This window comes from Patiria miniata, unplaced genomic scaffold, assembly GCF_015706575.1.
Source record: "Patiria miniata isolate m_02_andy unplaced genomic scaffold, ASM1570657v1 HiC_scaffold_18, whole genome shotgun sequence".
Classification (NCBI taxonomy): Eukaryota; Metazoa; Echinodermata; class Asteroidea; order Valvatida; family Asterinidae; genus Patiria; species Patiria miniata.
In genome coordinates this window covers 628834-648035 of record NW_024037056.1, presented here as the reverse complement: position 1 = coordinate 648035, position 19202 = coordinate 628834, and the positions used below count along the sequence as shown (strand labels likewise).

The window sequence follows — 19202 nt, the reverse complement described above, 5'->3', positions numbered from 1 at the left end:
ACTTTTCTGTCTCCAAGTCACTTATTAAACCCGTAAACAATAAAAATGGTTTCCCATTATGAAAATTAAGCAACTTGGCCATATCAGCTCCCAATAAATCAGAAACATCAGCACACTTTTTATGATGGTAATTAATTTGGATACCAATGCTTTATTACCAAAAAAATAACCAGAACCATTCTTTATACAACTTTAAAGTCTGTATTTCATAATTTTGAGGCAAAATTTAAATAAAAATGCAAGTATTAGGTTATTATGAGAATCTGACCAATAACAAGAACTTCCATCCAGGTGACTGTTTAAGCAAATTAGGCATGATGCTTTTGACATATACTTAATCAAAGCACTATTTTGTAATTTTTTCATCAAATTAAAATTTCCTGGGATTTGCATTTTATTGTCCTCCCAATTAAATCACAAATGGAACCTTTTCATCATGATTTGCTAGTCCAACGGTTTAACTTCATGCAAACAGCAAAATGGAATTCATATTAAACTCCTTCAGACTGAAAAATGTGACTCTGGAAAAGTAATCATTTAATCTTGACACTTTTGATGACACCGGCCCTGATGCCCGACACCTCACCACCATAACGCTGCATCTCCGTCCTAACTTCCCGGACCTAAACAACACAAATAAAATGTGACATTTATTGGTGGCAGGCTTCAATGTGGAGCAGCTTCACAGTCTTAAGTGTTAAGGGATAATCATAAACCTTGAGAGATTTTCTGGCTCCTTGTTTCAGCTTACCTGACCCTTCCGTCTGACTTTGGCTTTCTTGAACTTCATCCTGTGCTTGACTCGAGGGTTACGTTGCTCTTTCTTGCGATGCGGAGTAAGACCTTTATTCTTGGAAATCTAAGAGATTCAAAAGGGAGGAATGTAAGATACAATCTGGGTGTTCAAATATCACATTTCTAATAACTTTCCTATATAGCAGTGTCGACCATGTCCTACAGGGTGAGTCAAGAAAAGCGGAGCCCAAACCCTACATATTTTTTTAAAAAATATGTAACACAAAAAATAATGACTGGTAAGCCAACTTAATAAACTTCTTTAAGATTAAAAAATTACTTCAATTGCTCGATCCGTTCAAATTATACAATGTATCACCATTTAAACAAAATGACCCTAAAATCTGTGTCGTCCAAAAAATGCGATTTCAAGCCTTATCTAACCTGATATGTGATGGCTCGCTTTCCATCTTCAGTTTCTTCCAGTTCTGCCTCGTTGTTCTGGTCTTGACTCTCAAATTCTCTGTTTGTAAAACAATTGTTTATTAATGTAAAGACAAGGATGAATAAACATGAATTGCATATTCAGGGTGCCATATGAGGTATTCAAAGTGGAACATGGACGATCGTAGGGGTACAGAGGGCACTGTCGGGGATCAAAGGAGATCTAAGGACAAAAGAGACACAACAGGGAAACCACAGGGGAACTCGGGTTGAAAAGGGTATCGAAGGGGTGACCAGAGGGTGATCATGGAGGATCCAAGGGGGAACACGGAGGTTCCAAGGGGGACCATGGAGGATTCAAGGGGTGGCCATGGAGGATCCAAGGGGGACCATAGAGAATTCAAGAGGTGACCATAGAGGATCCAAGGGGTGACCATAGAGGATCCAAGGGGAACCATAGAGAATCCAAGGGGTGACCTTAGAGGATCCAAGGGGGACCATAGGATCCAAGGGAACCGTACAGGATCCAAGGGTAGACCAAAGAGGATCCAAGGGGTGACCACAGGATATCCAAGGGGTGACCATAGAGGATGAATGGGGGACTATAATGATCCAAGGGACCATAGATGATCCAACAAAAATTGCACCAATGAGAAGCACTGAGATAGAGTAAAAAACTCAAACAAATAATTGGAAGACAAAAAGAAATCTTACTTGGCTTGCTTCTTCCTTTCCAACTTCTTGTCCTGTACCTCCTTGGCAATCTTCTCATAATACTCCAACGCTCTTCGTTCCTCATCTGGAGACATTCCACAGCCTTCATTGGTGTCTATGTTTGGTTTCTGGTGCTTCCTTTTAGCTGGCTTACCCCCGTGGCCATTCGATGAGGGTGCTTGTGATTTCGTCTTGGTGATCTTCTTGATGCTGGGTTTCTGTTTGGAGCTTTGTGTTAATGCTGCATCATCGTCACTGTACATACTGTCATCATCATCACTAGAATCCATCTCACTGTCATCTGGTGATGGCAACGTGACATCAGGTTTTGAACTCCCTGAAAAAAATAAGACCAAAGAAGTTACCATAATTCCTGGACAATTTAGTTGATACAGCACCAGTTCATTGTTCAAGAATTGCAGATTGAAATTACACTCAAGTCATTTTTTTGGGTTAAACCTTGTAGTTAATCTTGCTTAAACATGAAACACTGCATTGATAGCATTCTAATGTTACAACCGATGTCTTTGTTTTTATTAGGGGGGGGTGCAGGTGCTAGACAGATACGGAACTCACCTTTGATTTCATCAGCCAGTGGAGAACTTAGCAGTTCATCTATTTCTGCTTCAAGTTTGAGGTCCAACGGTTCAAGCTCTTTGATCAACTGGCATAACAGAAAACCAAAAATGTGGTCAGACTCGAGAACGTCGCTAACTGGTAGACTAGAAGATGAACTGGATTTGCTGAATGTCACCTTGTTGCTCATGTTTTAACCCCAAATACCAATATGGTTTGAAACACCTCAATCTTGCAATGAGATTGTTTTTTTTTTAAATGGTGTGTAGATCAGAGAGAAAGCCCGATAGGATTTAAGTTACCTTTTTATGGGCCAGGATCCGAGCAATCACCGGATGATTGTTGACTGGAACGTGCTTGGCTTTCAGTGTCATGTAGAAACTAATGTTCACACAGTAACTGTTTGAAATAAGAAAAATATAAACTTTAAACGCTGTTTTTCTCAACAATTAAGTTATAAGATGAACCAACAATGTTTTACCACTACAGGGTGAGTCAAAAAGAAAGTGACCGACTTTGAAAAATTATTTAAAATATTCGGCTAGCTCCATTTCATGAAAGAAAAATAGGGATATAGTACATCTTATTGACCTTTAAATGTGCACATTTCAGATAATATGCATACTTGATTCCCAAGTTATGTCTATTTTAATAAAAAGACCACAAAACTTCGCTGTTCACCACTGATCATTTACCGTACTACGAACTGATGAATACAGACTGAGTACAAAGAAACATGGACATTTTTCCATCTCGATGAATGAACGAGAACTTGCAAAGAAAAACATTCAAAAATCACTATTAATATTGTGGCGGATTTTACTATTGCCAGGTCGGTTGTCCTCGGCGAACACTCGCGGGTAAGGCGAGTAACCCTAACAGCGTCGAGGTGCAGGTCCGTTTGGTTGGAAATATACCACCACGTATACTCAGTCTACTCACTGATCGCTGACTTCCAGACAGACAATACAGACTGACAAACATGTACAAATGACTGTGACGCAATGACAAAAGAAAGAAGGTTTCACTGATTTATTTAATTAGATCAATTATTATGATTAGAGTGATTTACTTGTATACGCCCTAAATAGCGCCTCAATGGAGTGTTATGGCGCCTCTAGTGGGTGTTATAGCGCCTCTAGTGAGTGTATAGCGCCTCCCGCCACTAGTTTGCACTTATCCACCACGCAAGTGCCGCATTTATGAGCTTCTAAATGTCGCGCACAGTTGTTCCCTCGGCAACGCCTCTCGTCTCCTCGGGCCTCAAAGGGGTAGGCTCCTCGTGAGCCTGGCTTATATGGAGCGTGTAACTCCTCGATGGGTCCTTACGCCTCCACTGGTACCTACAGCAGCCCTGCGCCTCAGTGCTCGGACCGACGCCTCAGTAGATGTACGTTCGCTAGCGTACGTCGTCCCTCGAGGCGTCCGGCCAACAGTCGCGCCTATGGCTCCGCTATATGCCCCACGCTAAAGGTAGGTAGGCACATATACTTACTGCAGTACGCCCTTTCGCCTCCTTGGATTGACGCTCCGGTAGCTTGGTTGGTCCTTCCCGCACGAGTAGCGTTCACCAACTGACTAGCCCGCTGGCGGCGACAAACTAATTGCGCGTCTATCGCTTTATATGGCGCGCCATGTCAAAACAAATTATGTCAATTGCTCAAATGTTACACAGCTTCCTTCTAAGCCTGAATGTCCCGTTCAGAATCAGCTGACACAAATCACTACAAACATTAGCAATTGCTACTTAATTATGCACAAAGAAAATTAGCAGGCAAAATGAGTAACACTAAAAACTTATTTATTCAAAATGATCGGCTTCTAAACACAACATGGCGACGTCTCTAAATTATCTCACTTTTTCGCCATCAATAATTTAAGTGGACTAACATCAAGTGCCCCATGTCGCCTCATAGTGTCTCATAACTTAGGACACTGTTTCCTCATAAATTTAGTTTATCAAAACGTGATATAAACGAGGCAAGTCTCTGACCAACAAGTTTTAGGGAACAATCTATTCTACAAAAACATTTCTTTTCTTTTTAACTAGTAACAAAACAAAACAAGTGGAAATCGAAGATCTGCAATATCTGGTAGGGTTGGCCTTGAAGACTATTTCTTCTCGAATAGCTAGTCAAAGTTGACTTCGTAGATTCGCTCTACCCGGGTTTCGCTGACTTTGGTCCCATCCTGGAAGGTTGTCTGAGTGCTAATTTCTGTAACTCTGGTGACGTGACCTCGGAGGACATCTTGTAGGGCCATTGGTTCTACCGGCCGGAACTGCGGTTCTCTTGGTTCCGCGTTGGGGCGTGACTCGGTTTCCGACGAGTCCTCGGGATGGCTGCTGGCTTCATCCTCTGCTTTTTCCTGGCGCATCCTCTCTAACAATGCCAGGGGTTTGCCACTTGTCCTAGGTGGCCCACGAGGAGTCGCTGTTTCCTCTATCACCAGCGACAAAGAAGCAGGTGACAATGAGATTTCTGCAGGGGCACTGGACGATTGGGGGCATGTCAGATTCAAGGGTTCCTCCTGGACGTGCCTAAAGTCCTCGACGGTGCAAGGAGATTCCACTGGCGTGTCAGCCACTCTCCTTCGCTTCACCTCCGTGTGCGGTTGCTCCTCTGGGCACTTGCTGCAAGCCGCCGGTGCTCTCGTCCGTTTCTCCTTTCGCAGCATCTCTCCCACCTCTTCCCAACTGGTGGCATCTCCAAGATCGCGTTCAGTCTGTGCGCTGCTAACCCTCTTTGGTGGGTTACGGTGATGTGTTGTCCCTCCTGATGTTGTCTCTTTGCGTTTGCGGTCCTTCCTTTCTGTTTCCGTCTCCAGCAAGATTGATTCCACTTCAGTAAGTTGATTTGGATGTTCCTGACGGTAGTGCCTCCTCATATTATCTTTCCTGTTGCAATAGAAGTCGCATTGCAAACACCAGCAATACAACTTTGGACCATGCGCTATCTGCATGTGTCGGTAGAGGCTCCTCCTCTGGTTGAACTTCTCCTCACACTCCTCACAGGCAAAGGTTCTCTTCTCCTGCCGTCTGGGCTTCTCCATTGTTCGACTGCAATGGGGAAAACACACAAAAACACAAAATAAGTTGCAATCAAATATAAACACTATAGTTCTGCTTTCTCCATGCAGCTATTTACAGTCCTTATTCTTTTCCTCCCTCTCTCTCTCTTGGCAATCCTATCGGAAACGGCAAGGTAACTTCCGTATCCTAGCCGGGTTACGTCTCGGAAGCGCTGTGCCGTTGTTCTGGTCACTATCCTCCATCATTGGTGGTTCAGGAGCCAAGTTGTTGGAAGCTTCGGAGCTTCCTTCTAAGTTTCCACCCCCAATGGAATCCTGAACTGGAGTCGCCTCTGGTTTATCTCGATTATTAGCCTCATGCAACGGTACTGCCTGGTCATCATGGGTCACGCCTTCATTTGCTACCTCCTTCCTTGGGCGGTGCTCCCAAGGTTGTAGTTGTGGACCTTGGTAGGGTGTCAGTCGATCAAAGTGCACTACTTGCATCTTTCCCCTAGGCTTCTTCTGGATCCTGTAAGTAACGTCCGACAATTTCGTGAGTATCAGATATGGGCCTTCCCAATGAGATGTTAGCTTGGGGGAAACTCCCTTCTTCTTAGCATGGACGTACAACCATGCAAATTGGCCTTCCTCGAGACCAGTTCCTGCCGTTCTTTTATCGTATGTCTTCTTCTGATGTCTCGCACTGGTCCCAAGCTTCTGCCTCGCCCGGTCGTGGGCAGTTTGCATTTGATGGCGTAGGTTTTCCGCATAGTCCGTATTGGGACCCCTGCCCTCCACTGCAATCGTTTGCGTGGTAAGGTCAACTGGCAGCCTGACTTCTCTCCCAAGCATGAGCATATTAGGAGTCTCTCCTGTTGACTCCTGGGGAACAGACCGGTACGCACATGTAGCAAACGCCAACTGTTTATCCCAATCCTTTTGGTGCTTGGTAGGGTCTATCATCATTGAAACAGTGTTTAGTAAGGTCCGATTAAATCGCTCCACAAGCCCGTCGGATTTCGGGTTGTAGGCCACTGTTCGGGTTTTCTCGATTCCAAGGATCTTGCACATCTCTGCAAATACTTCTGATTCAAAATTCCTTCCTTGGTCTGAGTGTAGTTCGCGCGGAACTCCGAATCTGCACACAAAATTCTCCACGAAGGCCTTTGCCACTGTCTCTGCAGTGCTGTCCGGAAGGGCATATGACTCCATCCATTTCGTGAAGTATTCCCCTATTACGAGGATCCACTTGTTTCCGCTTTCACTTTCCGGTAATGGTCCAACGAGGTCCAAAGCAACCCTGTCCATGGGCATGTCCACCTGGTGTTGTTGAAGAGGTGCCCGCCTTTTCCTGGGCGGGGATTTCCGCTGGGCGCACCTCAAGCATCTTCGGCAAAATGACCTTACGTCCGCCGCCATCCCAGCCCAATAATATCTGGTCCTCACTTTCGCCAGTGTACGCTCCACCCCAAAGTGTCCACTGGTCACACCTGCGTGTAGCTCCTCCAGGACAACCTCCCTGTATTCTCGTGGCAAGATTACCTTCCACTCAATATCTCTCCCATCATGTGACTCCCAACGTCGGCACAGCACTGAGTCCCTTATTTCCAACCGTTCCCATTGCCCCCAGTATATCTTACCCACTATGCCTCGTGCTTGAGCATAGCTCCAGTCCGGACGTTCTTCTGATCCTGTCTTGCAGTTAACAATCCCGCAAAGTGTGGGGTCCCGGAGCTGGGCCTCGGCGATATCCTTCAATGTTATGGTTGGTTCCATTTGCAACAACCTGGTCACCATTTTCTCCTCTCGTACTACACTGTCTTCACCTGACAGAACGTCAGTTACTTCAGCTTTGGCTCCAACCTCTGTATTAACATCATCCGCCAGGCCACACTGACTACAAGGCTTGCGCGACAAACCGTCCGCATTGCCATGTTTCTTGCCTGGGCGGTGAATGATCTCATAGTTGTACTCTCCAATCACTTGTAGCCAGCGGGCTACCTGTCCTTCCGGGTCTTTGAAGTTGACCAGCCATCGTAATGCGGCATGATCAGTACGGATGGTAGTCTTTCTCCCATACAAGTACTGTTTAAAGTGCTTGAGGTAGAAGACGACTGCCAAAAGCTCTCGGCGAGTCACACAGTAGTTTCTTTCAGGACGGGAAAGAGTCCTACTCGCATAAGCGATTACCCGTTCTTCTCCTTCTTGTATCTGTGACAGGACTGCTCCGATGCTTTCCCCGCTGGCGTCCGTGTCCAGTACAAAGTCACCTGTTGGGTCCGGGTATGCCAAGATGGGCGCCTCCTGTAAGTGATTCTTCAGAGTCACGAATGCCACCTCACAGCTATCATCCCAAAGGAATTCCCTTGACTTCTCTGTGAGCCGGTGGAGTGGGCGAGCCACGTCTGCAAATCCCTTAATAAATCTGCGATAGTAGGAGGCCAGTCCTAAGAAACTTCGCACTCCTTTCACATCTGTCGGGGTAGGCCATGATTTAATAGCCTCGATTTTGTCCGGGTCAGTGGAAACTCCGGCTGGTGAAACCACATGTCCCAGATATTTCACGGTCTCCTTGAAGAGAAAGCACTTTTTCGGCTTCAACTTCAATCCAGCCAATCTAAATCTCTGCAGCACCTCGCGTAGGCGCTGTATCTCCTCCATGACGCTTCTCCCGTACACGATAACGTCATCGAGGTATACGAGTAAAGTCTCCCATTGTAGTCCGGATACGACCCTTTCCATCAGCCGTTCGAAGGTGGCAGGGGCATTGCACAAGCCGAAGGGCATGACCCTCCAGCTGTACAAGCCCCCGCGCACCACGAAGGCTGACTTTTGCTTCGCATCCTCATCGAGCTCGATTTGCCAGTAGCCAGATGCGAGGTCTAAGGTGGAAAACCACCTCGCACCTGACAGTGCATCCAGGGTGTCGTCGATGCGAGGAACTGGGTACGCATCCTTGATAGTTGTCTCGTTAAGTCCGCGATAGTCTACACAGAAGCGTTGGCTTCCATCTTTCTTCCTTACTAGCACCACATTTGAGGCCCAGGGGCTGTCTGATGGCGTAATCAGTCCCCTCTTCAACAAGTCCTGCACCTGTCGGTCAATCTCCTGTTGCTTGCACAATGGCTGCCGGCGGGGCCTCTGCCTGACAGGTCGTGTTTCTCCCGTGTCGATATGGTGCTTCACCCAATCATTTCTCCCAATGTCATGATCGCCCTCCGAAAATACATCTGCAAAATCAGTGAGCAGTCGAGCCACTGCGTAGTGATAACAGGGATCCAGATTCTCCACACTGCGTTTCCAGAGATCCTCAAGGTGGCCGGGGACATGTACCTCCTTGTTTTCATCTCCTGGTTCAACTTCATGTGCCTGCAGCACATCTCTCTCTACCACCGGTGTGAGGCGTCCGGCTGTCGTGCCCGACCGAACCATGCACTCTCGGCTGCCCGGATTAAGCAACCGCAAGGCAAGTACTCCCTCCTTAGGATCTACCAACGTTCTTGCAAGAATCAAGCCTTTTTGCGCCAACTCACCACCTCCTTCAATCGGTTCTATAATCCCCAGGTCACCTGATTCGAAATCACGGGTTACTCTTCCTTGAACAAGAGCTTCATGTCCGGGCGGAATGACAGTCGTTTCTGCCACAACCACCCTGGCATGTAAGGTAGTTCCCCATCTAGTTGTGCACCGTATGTGTTCTCCGTGAAGCAAAAGTTCACACTTGTTGAAATCCAGTGTCCCTCCAGTTGGGAGCAGAAAGTCCATCCCGAGTATGCCTTTGGTTTTGACTTTGGCAATGACTGCCCGTACTGGGCACGCTGTCCTTCCAATACGCAAGTCCATGTTTGCCACACCTACTGTTTCCATAACACTACCATCTGCCTGCACGACTCGGATGCCATCCTGCTCCAACGGTGGGCGTCTCTCTGTCGGTATCTGATAGTAAACCTCCTCCGAGATTATTGTGTCCGTCGTCCCGGTATCCACCAGGAACGAGATAGTGACTGACCGACACTCTCCTTGTACGTAAAGTCCCTGCTTTGGAACAACCAATGGTGCAAATATTTCTCTTTTGTCGTCAGGGTTGAGATGAGTTTTGTCCTGTTGAACTTCTGAGCCCATTGTCGGTTGACCCTTCTGTTCGCCCAGCCTCCTCTTGGGTCGCAGAGTCGGCTGGCGGCCGTTTCCCGAGCGCCTCCGTGCAGGGGTAGTTGGGTTTGTGCAATCCTTTGCAAAATGTCCCTCTCCTTGGCACCCGTAACACCTGTCATCCGGGTTGGCTATCCTACGTGGTCTCGGGTGGTATACGCGCGTGTCTCTTCTCTTTTCAGGCTGAGGTGACTTTTCCTTAGTTGCCTGCTCGTCTCTCATATTCTTGTAGTATTGCTTCAGATGGTCGACCACATCAGCTATGATGGTGTCCCGGTACTCCTCCTCATCTCGCCCCATGCGGCATTTCTTGTCCTTTTTTCCACATCGTTGTTCCTCAATCCGTTCAAAATTCTCCGTCGCCAGCGCCGCACGAACTGCGTCATTCAGAGAAGACGGCCTTGACCGGAAAACTCCCTCCCGAATGCTCTGGCTGGCGATTGCGTCTGAAAAATGCCCACGAGCCAATCTATCCCTACTGTCTTCCGTCAACTCCGGATATGATAGGGTAGCCAACTCGCGGACTGCTTCTCCAAGTTCCTGTAAAGTCTCCTTTGGGCCTTGGCGACGGTTTCTCAGTTCCATAAGGAAGTTCTCAGCCATCTGCCCCGGCCCAAAACGTGTATCGAGTAGTCCAATTAGTTCAGTATACTTGTATCGCCGGGCTTGTCCTTCCCCTTGGCGATTAGTCAAAATTTTCACAGCGGATCCTTGCAAACTTGCGGCCAGGAACGCTGCAGCTTCCTCATCATTCCAGCCATTTACTCGCTTACAAGACTCGAAGTGTTCCCTGTAATCTATCCAGGGCTGTTTTCCGCTGAATCGATCCGGAACAATATTAGGTCGTTTGGCTTTTCCTCCAAATCGGTCCTGCCACTCCTGTGACGATTGAATCCGCTCCTCTCTCTTCAATGGCCACGGGGTGCTAGGAGAGGTTGGCCTGCCCTCCTTCGCATCACCGTGTTTGTCGTTTGTGGGGGTAACGCCTCCACTCTCTGGAGAGCCCTCCACCGGAGGCGTCATTGCTCCTCCACGATCAGTAGTCGGATGTGTCTGTGCCGTCGACTGTGATTGTGGCAAGTATGTTGTATTCTTCATCATCGTTCTCATCGGTGTAGATGTGTTCCGGCCTGTCTCCGTACCGGTTCGCTGCATCTGTTTTGCGCGACCAAACATGGAACCATAACCAGAGGTCTCCATGTCACGCGTTAAGTCATACTTAAATTCGATTTCCTTGTCATCCCTCTCGGGCCTTTTGTGTATCCACCCACGTTGGTGGTGTTCCTCTTCCGGAGACCCCGGGGATTGAGACAGAAATTGCCCCAACCGGGTCTCGGCACGTTCCTTTTCTCTCATCGAGTTTGCCAACTGATCCTCTTTCAGTTGGACTTCCATACGCAGTAGGTCAATTTCCTCCTGCAATATCGGCACAGGACGCTCGCCTGTGAGGGTACCTGTGCTTTCTCTCTGTTTCCTGCTCATCTCGTCCGAGCACTTGGCCTTGGCCATTCAGTGTCTAGAGAATTATCCCTCCAAGTCCTCTGCAAAAATCGGAGTGTCCAACTTTGTCTAATCACCCGCAACACTTGATCAACTCCAAATTTGATTATGCAATCAAGATTAGTTATCAGTCTGTTTACACGTACGCTCGTAAAGAGGTCAGTGCACACAAAAAAAATGTTCCAAGCGTCCAGTAATAAGCTGAGCATACAAATCCCACCGCTGCCACCATTTGTGGCGGATTTTACTATTGCCAGGTCGGTTGTCCTCGGCGAACACTCGCGGGTAAGGCGAGTAACCCTAACAGCGTCGAGGTGCAGGTCCGTTTGGTTGGAAATATACCACCACGTATACTCAGTCTACTCACTGATCGCTGACTTCCAGACAGACAATACAGACTGACAAACATGTACAAATGACTGTGACGCAATGACAAAAGAAAGAAGGTTTCACTGATTTATTTAATTAGATCAATTATTATGATTAGAGTGATTTACTTGTATACGCCCTAAATAGCGCCTCAATGGAGTGTTATGGCGCCTCTAGTGGGTGTTATAGCGCCTCTAGTGAGTGTATAGCGCCTCCCGCCACTAGTTTGCACTTATCCACCACGCAAGTGCCGCATTTATGAGCTTCTAAATGTCGCGCACAGTTGTTCCCTCGGCAACGCCTCTCGTCTCCTCGGGCCTCAAAGGGGTAGGCTCCTCGTGAGCCTGGCTTATATGGAGCGTGTAACTCCTCGATGGGTCCTTACGCCTCCACTGGTACCTACAGCAGCCCTGCGCCTCAGTGCTCGGACCGACGCCTCAGTAGATGTACGTTCGCTAGCGTACGTCGTCCCTCGAGGCGTCCGGCCAACAGTCGCGCCTATGGCTCCGCTATATGCCCCACGCTAAAGGTAGGTAGGCACATATACTTACTGCAGTACGCCCTTTCGCCTCCTTGGATTGACGCTCCGGTAGCTTGGTTGGTCCTTCCCGCACGAGTAGCGTTCACCAACTGACTAGCCCGCTGGCGGCGACAAACTAATTGCGCGTCTATCGCTTTATATGGCGCGCCATGTCAAAACAAATTATGTCAATTGCTCAAATGTTACAATATTAACATAAAAAGAGTTGACCGACTTGTTCCTCATATTCAAAACACAAAATCTGACAGTAATAATAATGTTTTAGTCTTGATTTCAACTATTAAAATCTCCTTTGTATTTGAATGCTTATGTGTATTCTGTAATTCTCACTTAGCTCAATAGCATCCAATGGCATTCCATGGACAGCTATGGGTTCTTTTAGTTAAACATTGTAACTTCTGATGACATCGATCGATTTTAATATATATGTTTTCAGATGAGTGGAAGAACATGCTCTTTTAAGACATACTTCATTGATGTATCAAATTTGATTGCTTTTTAAGAATACAAATATTTAATCCGGGTCACTTTGTTTTTGACTCACCCTGTTATCTGCCTATCTGATGTCAAGAAAGAGAAAATGTGATGAAGAAAACAAATCCAGTAAATGATACTTTGGGACATCAAGCACATGTCGATGATGGTAGGGTGAGCAGTTTCAATCAGGGTCAGTTTTAAAGACTTACTTCAAGTAGAGTCTGAATTTTGTCTTGATGTAGTCAGCACCTGGTCCCTCTGGTATTCTACCATCTTGCACCATGCTGAGCAAAGGGTGTAACGTGTCTATCACTTCCTTCAACTACATGTGTCACAAATAAAACAAATATTTATCTTAATACGCCACCCAGCACCATTATTCTAAAACAAGGATCTAAGAGTCAACGACACCACATAGAGAGGCAAACATGGTGAATAACAACAGATTGTTAAAGTTTTCTTTTCTGTTCTTTTCTACTTTCCTTTTCAAAGAAGATATTCATAGAGTAGTAACAAACAAACTACTTGTTTGTAAAAACCAGTGGACAACCAGTGTGCAGTTTTAGTAAGGACCTTATATATGGTTTAGATTTTTTTAAACCAAAGTGAGGCATCGAGTAGGTTTGAAATGCAGTATAAACTACTACTTTATATTGTGCATTGATTTGTTTACGCTAAATTAAGGCTTTGAGTAGGTTTGAAAAGTAGTATAAACTACTACTTTATATCGAGCATTGATTTGTTTACGCTAAATTAAGGCTTTGAGTAGGTTTGAAATGTAGTATCAACTACTACTTAATATTTTAGGTTTTCTATTTCCTCAATGAATAATGCTAAGATGCAGTAACTATTACCTTTGTCTTGAAGTCTCCCACAAGTTCGAGAAATTCTGGTGATTCTTTCCTCAGAATCTACAAAGAAAAAAAACCCAGATGAATGATGACCTGATCAAACCGCATTTTAAGATAACTACCTAACCAATTGATACAAATGAGCTCTGACATCAAACAAACAAACAAACAAACAAACAAACATGTAGATGGAAAGACTGACAGACAATATGAAAAGTATCAGCTTCAGAAAGACAAGTCCCCCTGACTAACCAACCTCCATCTTCTCTCGTTTGGAGAGTTTACTCAAATCTTTCACCACTTTCTCCTCTGCATCATCCTCAAAATCATCCTCTTTTTTTTCTTTGGCCTTGGCTGAAACCTGTAGAAATAAAAATAAATATGTCATCAAGTAACTCACACTGGAAATTGACAAGATTCTACTGCAATTCACTTTATGTTCAAAAAGATTTCACTTGTGTGGGATCTGAACCTGCGACCACTTCAATTCAGTACCATAGCTCTACCAATCTCAATGTTGACCCTAGGTCACACAGTAAATAAAATCCATCCGGCAAGAATCAAAGAAACGACAGGTCACCAGTGCCCTTAAGTTGGGCAGTATGAGTAAAAGATCTGATTTGTTTAGCCACTAGAGGGCGCTGTTATGCATACCTGGAAGAGTTGCATGTCAAAGTCAGTCTCTTGCATCATCTCTGACATCCTCTTCTGGATGGCCAAGGCTTCTCTTTCTTCCTCCAGTGCTCCTTCATCCTCCGATGCACTCGCACCTGAGACAAAAACACAAGGGCAAAGTTGGAAAAGCGGTTGTCCAAAATAGCCTAAAGGGTGATCAAATTACTCCTTGGCAGACCTCTGGATAAATCTTTGCTTATAATGACCAAACCTAGCATCATTGCAAGCAACATCTTACCAGGCATATCATCATCCACGTAGTCCGTGCTGTAGAATTCTTTCTTTCTCTTCCCCCAAGATTTGGCATCAGGGAGTCCCGCCTCCTCCCCTGACTCCGCCCCTCCCTCCTCATCGTCCTCCTCCAAGTCACTGGCAATCTCATCAAGATGCTGCTGGGTTCGGATGCGGCGAAGCTTCTCTTCGATGTCATCGTCCGAGTCTGAGTAATCTAGAGGAAGTATCTCTTCCTGTCAAATAATCAAAAAATATCTGACACGGATTAACCTTACAAGTCTAGTGCTTCTGAAATGAATCAATTTCAGCATCCTTTGTCAATAACTCACTTTTGTCCACCACAAATTTCCATGGTCACTGAATACAGCCTTTTGTGTTACAGGTAGAGTACATCATTTGCAGCTATCCAAACAGTAACTGACAAAATTATTGTTGAAAAGCATACTTGGTTAAAAGATAGTAATGGTGCTATACTCCCTGTGAAATTATTCTTACTGGCAAGCTGTCATTTTGAAGAAATCAATGAAAGAAGGTCATTTCCAAAGATGCATCTAAACACGCATTTTTGGAAATTTCCGTTAGTAATTCATTTTTAATTCGGCGACTGAGGCGCACCAGCGTTGACAAGATGCACATTCATGCGTGGTTGCTACAATTTGTCGGTTCAGTTCGTGACATCATGTAGCTGCAATCGGCTGAATGAGAACGTGTCCTGGACGCTGATTTCGGGCGCAATTCAAAACATGACACAGCAGCTTTTGAATTAAAATCGAGAGATCCTAGAATATTGTTTTCTCAGAATATACAACATTCACCAAACTAAAATTTCATCAGGTTAGTTGCTAAGCACCCGTCTTTAGATTTTGAGCACTTTGTTGCATCAAACGAAAGTAAAATGCACAAATGACAAATGATGTACTCTACCTTTAAAGTTTCAAAACCTGTGTACGCTTGGGCCAGCTTCGCCAGAGATGCTTCGGTCTTAGTTTTGGATGCTCTATCCAAGTGGTATACATGTATACACAGATCAGTAGCCAAGACAAACCTGATTCTCTGAGTCGCTGTCTCCATCAAACCTCTGGTCTCTCTCCAGGAGTATCTTGTCTCTATTCTCATTAAACTCATCCACCTCGTCCATGTAGTAGTTTGGTGCCGTGGGGTCTGGCACCGGCATCTTCTTGTAGGCTCTCTCATCATCGCTCTCATAGTCTGACTCCTCTGCCTTGCTGCTGCGGGCCTTCTTCCTGTTCATTTTTTTCAAAGACATATTTTTTTTGTAAAGTTCTGCCTGTCTGACTGGATTTTCGTCATCTTATAATTATAGGAATGGGGTAGTAAACTATACTATCTATACAGGCAGCCAAGGCATTTAAAATCAAATGTCAGGTTAGGCAGTGATTATTTTGCCTGGCAAAGAATATTAACAGCGATTGTGTAGGTATAGGCCACGTTAAAATCACTATAGGTTAGTACTTTGTTTAGTAGACTCAACCAAACTAAATTGTGATGTGTCAAACCAACAAACACAGGCAGTGGCCAGTGGGCAGGGTTTGGAAAAAAAAACTAGGGAAATTTTGGGGTAAAAAAAAAATGATTTGCATGACATCAACTGAAGTGAAAAATGCACCCAAAAAACACAGTTTCTACGAAAAGATAGGCCTACTGATAGACTGTGCAAAATTACAAAACATAGGTCCTAGTAAGTTTACTTGCAGCAGTTTGATCCATTTTAGAAACAGAGCGGGACATTGCACTGCCAGACGTGCCAGAGCCCAGAGGTTAATTAGAATTAAAAGAAGAGTGCCTTGGTTGCTGAGCCAGAAGTCATTTTGAATGATAAAAATAAACATTTTAATTAAGAACTGAAACCAAAGAGGGGCCCGGCCCGTATAAACTACATACTGCCGTTGCAACCACAGTTGGGACCGTCCTAGACCCGTGAACGTGGCTTGTAAACTACGCCACGCTCTTGTACATGTTCGAACCAAGCGAAATCGTCCTTCCGTGACAAAGACTGAACATTGCCTTACAGTGCGATAAGTATTCACATATCAAGCTTTCTTGACCATGTTGAAATCTGCTTTTACCCCAAATCTGGCATTTAAACGATATTCGAGGTAAAATCTGGCAAGATCTCGATGTCCTGCAACCTCCTCCGATCATACATGTGATTTACCACGTGATAAATGCTGCAGATAATTTGGTATCGCACTGACGCTCCGGGCACTCCTGATGTCCGGATCATAAGTGCGATTCCAAATTATTAGCTGCGTTTATCACGTGGTCTCGTTATTGGCCAATCAGACGCCGCCTATCATATGCGCCACATGAAGCAGACGGGTAACTCGGAGGGCTCCGATAATTTTGCACGCAAATGACCCTGGGTACTCGTCCAGGGTCATTTGTCAGGGTCACTTGTCAGTTTAAAATCTCATTTCTACACGTTCGTATGGGTCTTCATTGATGGCAAATTTCGTCGAAATGACACATCCTGAAGACGCGGACAGGCAAATTTAGATTTCTAGGTGAGTACTCAACATCCATACGAAATTATGTATGGCGGATCGATTTCGCTAGGTTCGAAAATACACAACAGCGTGGTGTCGTATACAACGCCACGTTCACGGGCATGACGGGTCTAGGACCGTCCTAACTATACTAGTTGTTGGGACGATCCCAACTATAGTTGGGACCGATACCATACTTGGGGCTGGGCCCACCCATATGCCCATGTACCACTACACTACCACTGCACTGCAGTCGACACTGCAGTCGACACATCATACAGATTACAGTGGTCATGGTGGTGCATGGAAGATTTGCCATGTTGTCAACATGGTCAACAGGGTCAATCATGTCAAGTTGGTCAAGTTATTACCTTCGTCTGCCCATGACAGTCTACTATTGAAATAAGACAATGTGAAGAAATCTCTGGCTTCTCTTGGACCCTTGGGTGAATCTATCTTAAGCAAATAATACACAATCTTCTTTAGAACAGTAAGGAACGAAAGCAGAGCCTCGTCAGTCGTCAACACGTGCGCCACACTGTGTACATAATTTATCGCGTTAACGCTGAATAGTCAGATACCCAAATGATCAGATCAGCGATTTAACCCCCGCGCCGTCTAGGTTACATACAAATTATGTTGAGCGCAATTTTGCGAAGGTCGCAATTTCGAAAATTGCGCTCCGACCACGGACTCATCTGACCAATGGGGCGCTGTTCAAAGCAGACGGTACTGGACGCGCGATTCTACAAAAACGATGGGGGGGGGGGGGTGCGATATATTTTTCCATGCACATGCTCGCTACTATATAGGGAGGGACCCACACTAGCAGGAACCGCACTTTTTACACCATCTTTGCTAGCCGTTTTCGATTATAAAAATTGGAATTAAGCAAAAATCGGCCATATCCTATAAACTAGTTTGCTCGAAGGGCAGATAACGGTTGGGCGCAAAGGTACCCCCCCCCCCAAATTCCCCCTGAGTTGCGATGCCCATCAATTTAAAAAAAAAAGGTTTTTCGTTGACATAATACATCAAAATATTAGGATATAAACATCTTCGAGGGCAAATTAAAGGTAGCCTCTTGCAGTTTTGCTCGACTATGAAAACTTAAGAAGTTCCAGCTTGCTAAATAAAAAACTGAACAAAAATGCTTAAATTGTTTTTCTAAGCTGTCCCAACTAAATTGGTGTGAAACAGTCAAATTATTTGTGGATTTTGATGAAGAGGTTTCCTTTCCCATTTTCAATTATTGTCGTCTCCTAAATGTTTTTTTTATGAGATCTCAATGTTTTCCACACCTGTACTTGTTACATTACGGACAAGAACAAAACGTAAAGTCACTATGACAAATTCATATATCTTTCTCAATTCTTTTTATTTTGTAAATATTAAAGAGTACAAAACGCCAATAAACAAAACCAACTGCCATTAAAGAAATTTACATTAAGGAAAATATTTGGTACATGTGTATCTTTAACGTACTGGAAAAAAATTTAATGGAAAAGGGAAGAATTATTGAAGTTTTTCATTGGAACGTGTGTCCACAGCATCGCACATAAACATGCTGACAGACAACAAACGGAAGGGTTTAGTATCTGCTGATGGGATAATGCGCTCAGAAGAATATTTGCAAGAAGACCATTAATGCTGGGTAATTCAAAAACAAGTGCAATAATTATGTACGCTTCAATACTGACAAAATTAAGCATTATAACTTCTTCTTTACCTTTAGTGTAAATTAAATTTATAAACTTTTTTTACAGTAGAATTTGAGACCTCAGTTTGCTAAAACAGGAAAATATTTAAAAAAAAAATTTAAAAAAAGTGATTTTGGAAGTAGTTTTCTGTTTATTAAAGCTGGTACGGTTTTACCTTGTTTTCTGACTTTTTTGTTTGCTGAGATATAACTTCCATTCTGACCAGCATTGCCAATTTTTAACTAACACATTTCTTTTCAGTGTTGTTTCTTATTGAATCCTCTTCTTTTGAGTGGTTTTCAACATGTAACCATTGATAGTGGCAACGTTTGTTGAAAAAAAAACCCACAAAAATGCTGAAAGATACTTAGGAAAATTCTCAGTATATTTGATCTACAACAGATGCCTACATACAGATGGTTAAAATAAAAATTATAAAAGTAACACAGGGTCATAATATTATATTTGGAATACTGGTACCTAAACTTTCGTTAGAAACTATTTAATTAATAAGTACTAGACAATATTTATATGATTTACATATTTTCTTTTCACAATGCATGCATGAACACTAATAAATATTTAAAGAACTAAGCCAGAAATTGTGGCTTGAGTTTTAAAGGAAGATATTTATATAAGGCATATATACATGTACATTTATACAAGTACTATGCATCTAAATTAAACCAAAAACAATCACAATGGAAAAATCTGACAA

The 19202-nt window shown here is 44.3% G+C and overlaps 1 protein-coding gene across 1 annotated transcript; it reads right to left on the bottom strand.

Moving 5' to 3' along the window:
• Positions 1 to 116: 116 nt before the first annotated feature.
• LOC119724111 (something about silencing protein 10-like) lies at positions 117 to 17373 on the bottom strand. The gene is made up of 13 exons (XM_038195033.1): positions 17156 to 17373; positions 15323 to 15521; positions 14282 to 14510; positions 14023 to 14138; positions 13625 to 13729; positions 13372 to 13428; positions 12727 to 12839; positions 2772 to 2868; positions 2470 to 2557; positions 1894 to 2230; positions 1180 to 1258; positions 752 to 859; positions 117 to 623 (listed from the first exon to the last, which is right to left on the bottom strand). Exons 1-13 carry the CDS (start codon positions 17167 to 17169, stop codon positions 534 to 536), a joined length of 1632 nt encoding a protein of 543 aa, XP_038050961.1. The 5' UTR covers positions 17170 to 17373; the 3' UTR covers positions 117 to 533.
• Between the last annotated feature and the right edge of the window lie 1829 nt (positions 17374 to 19202).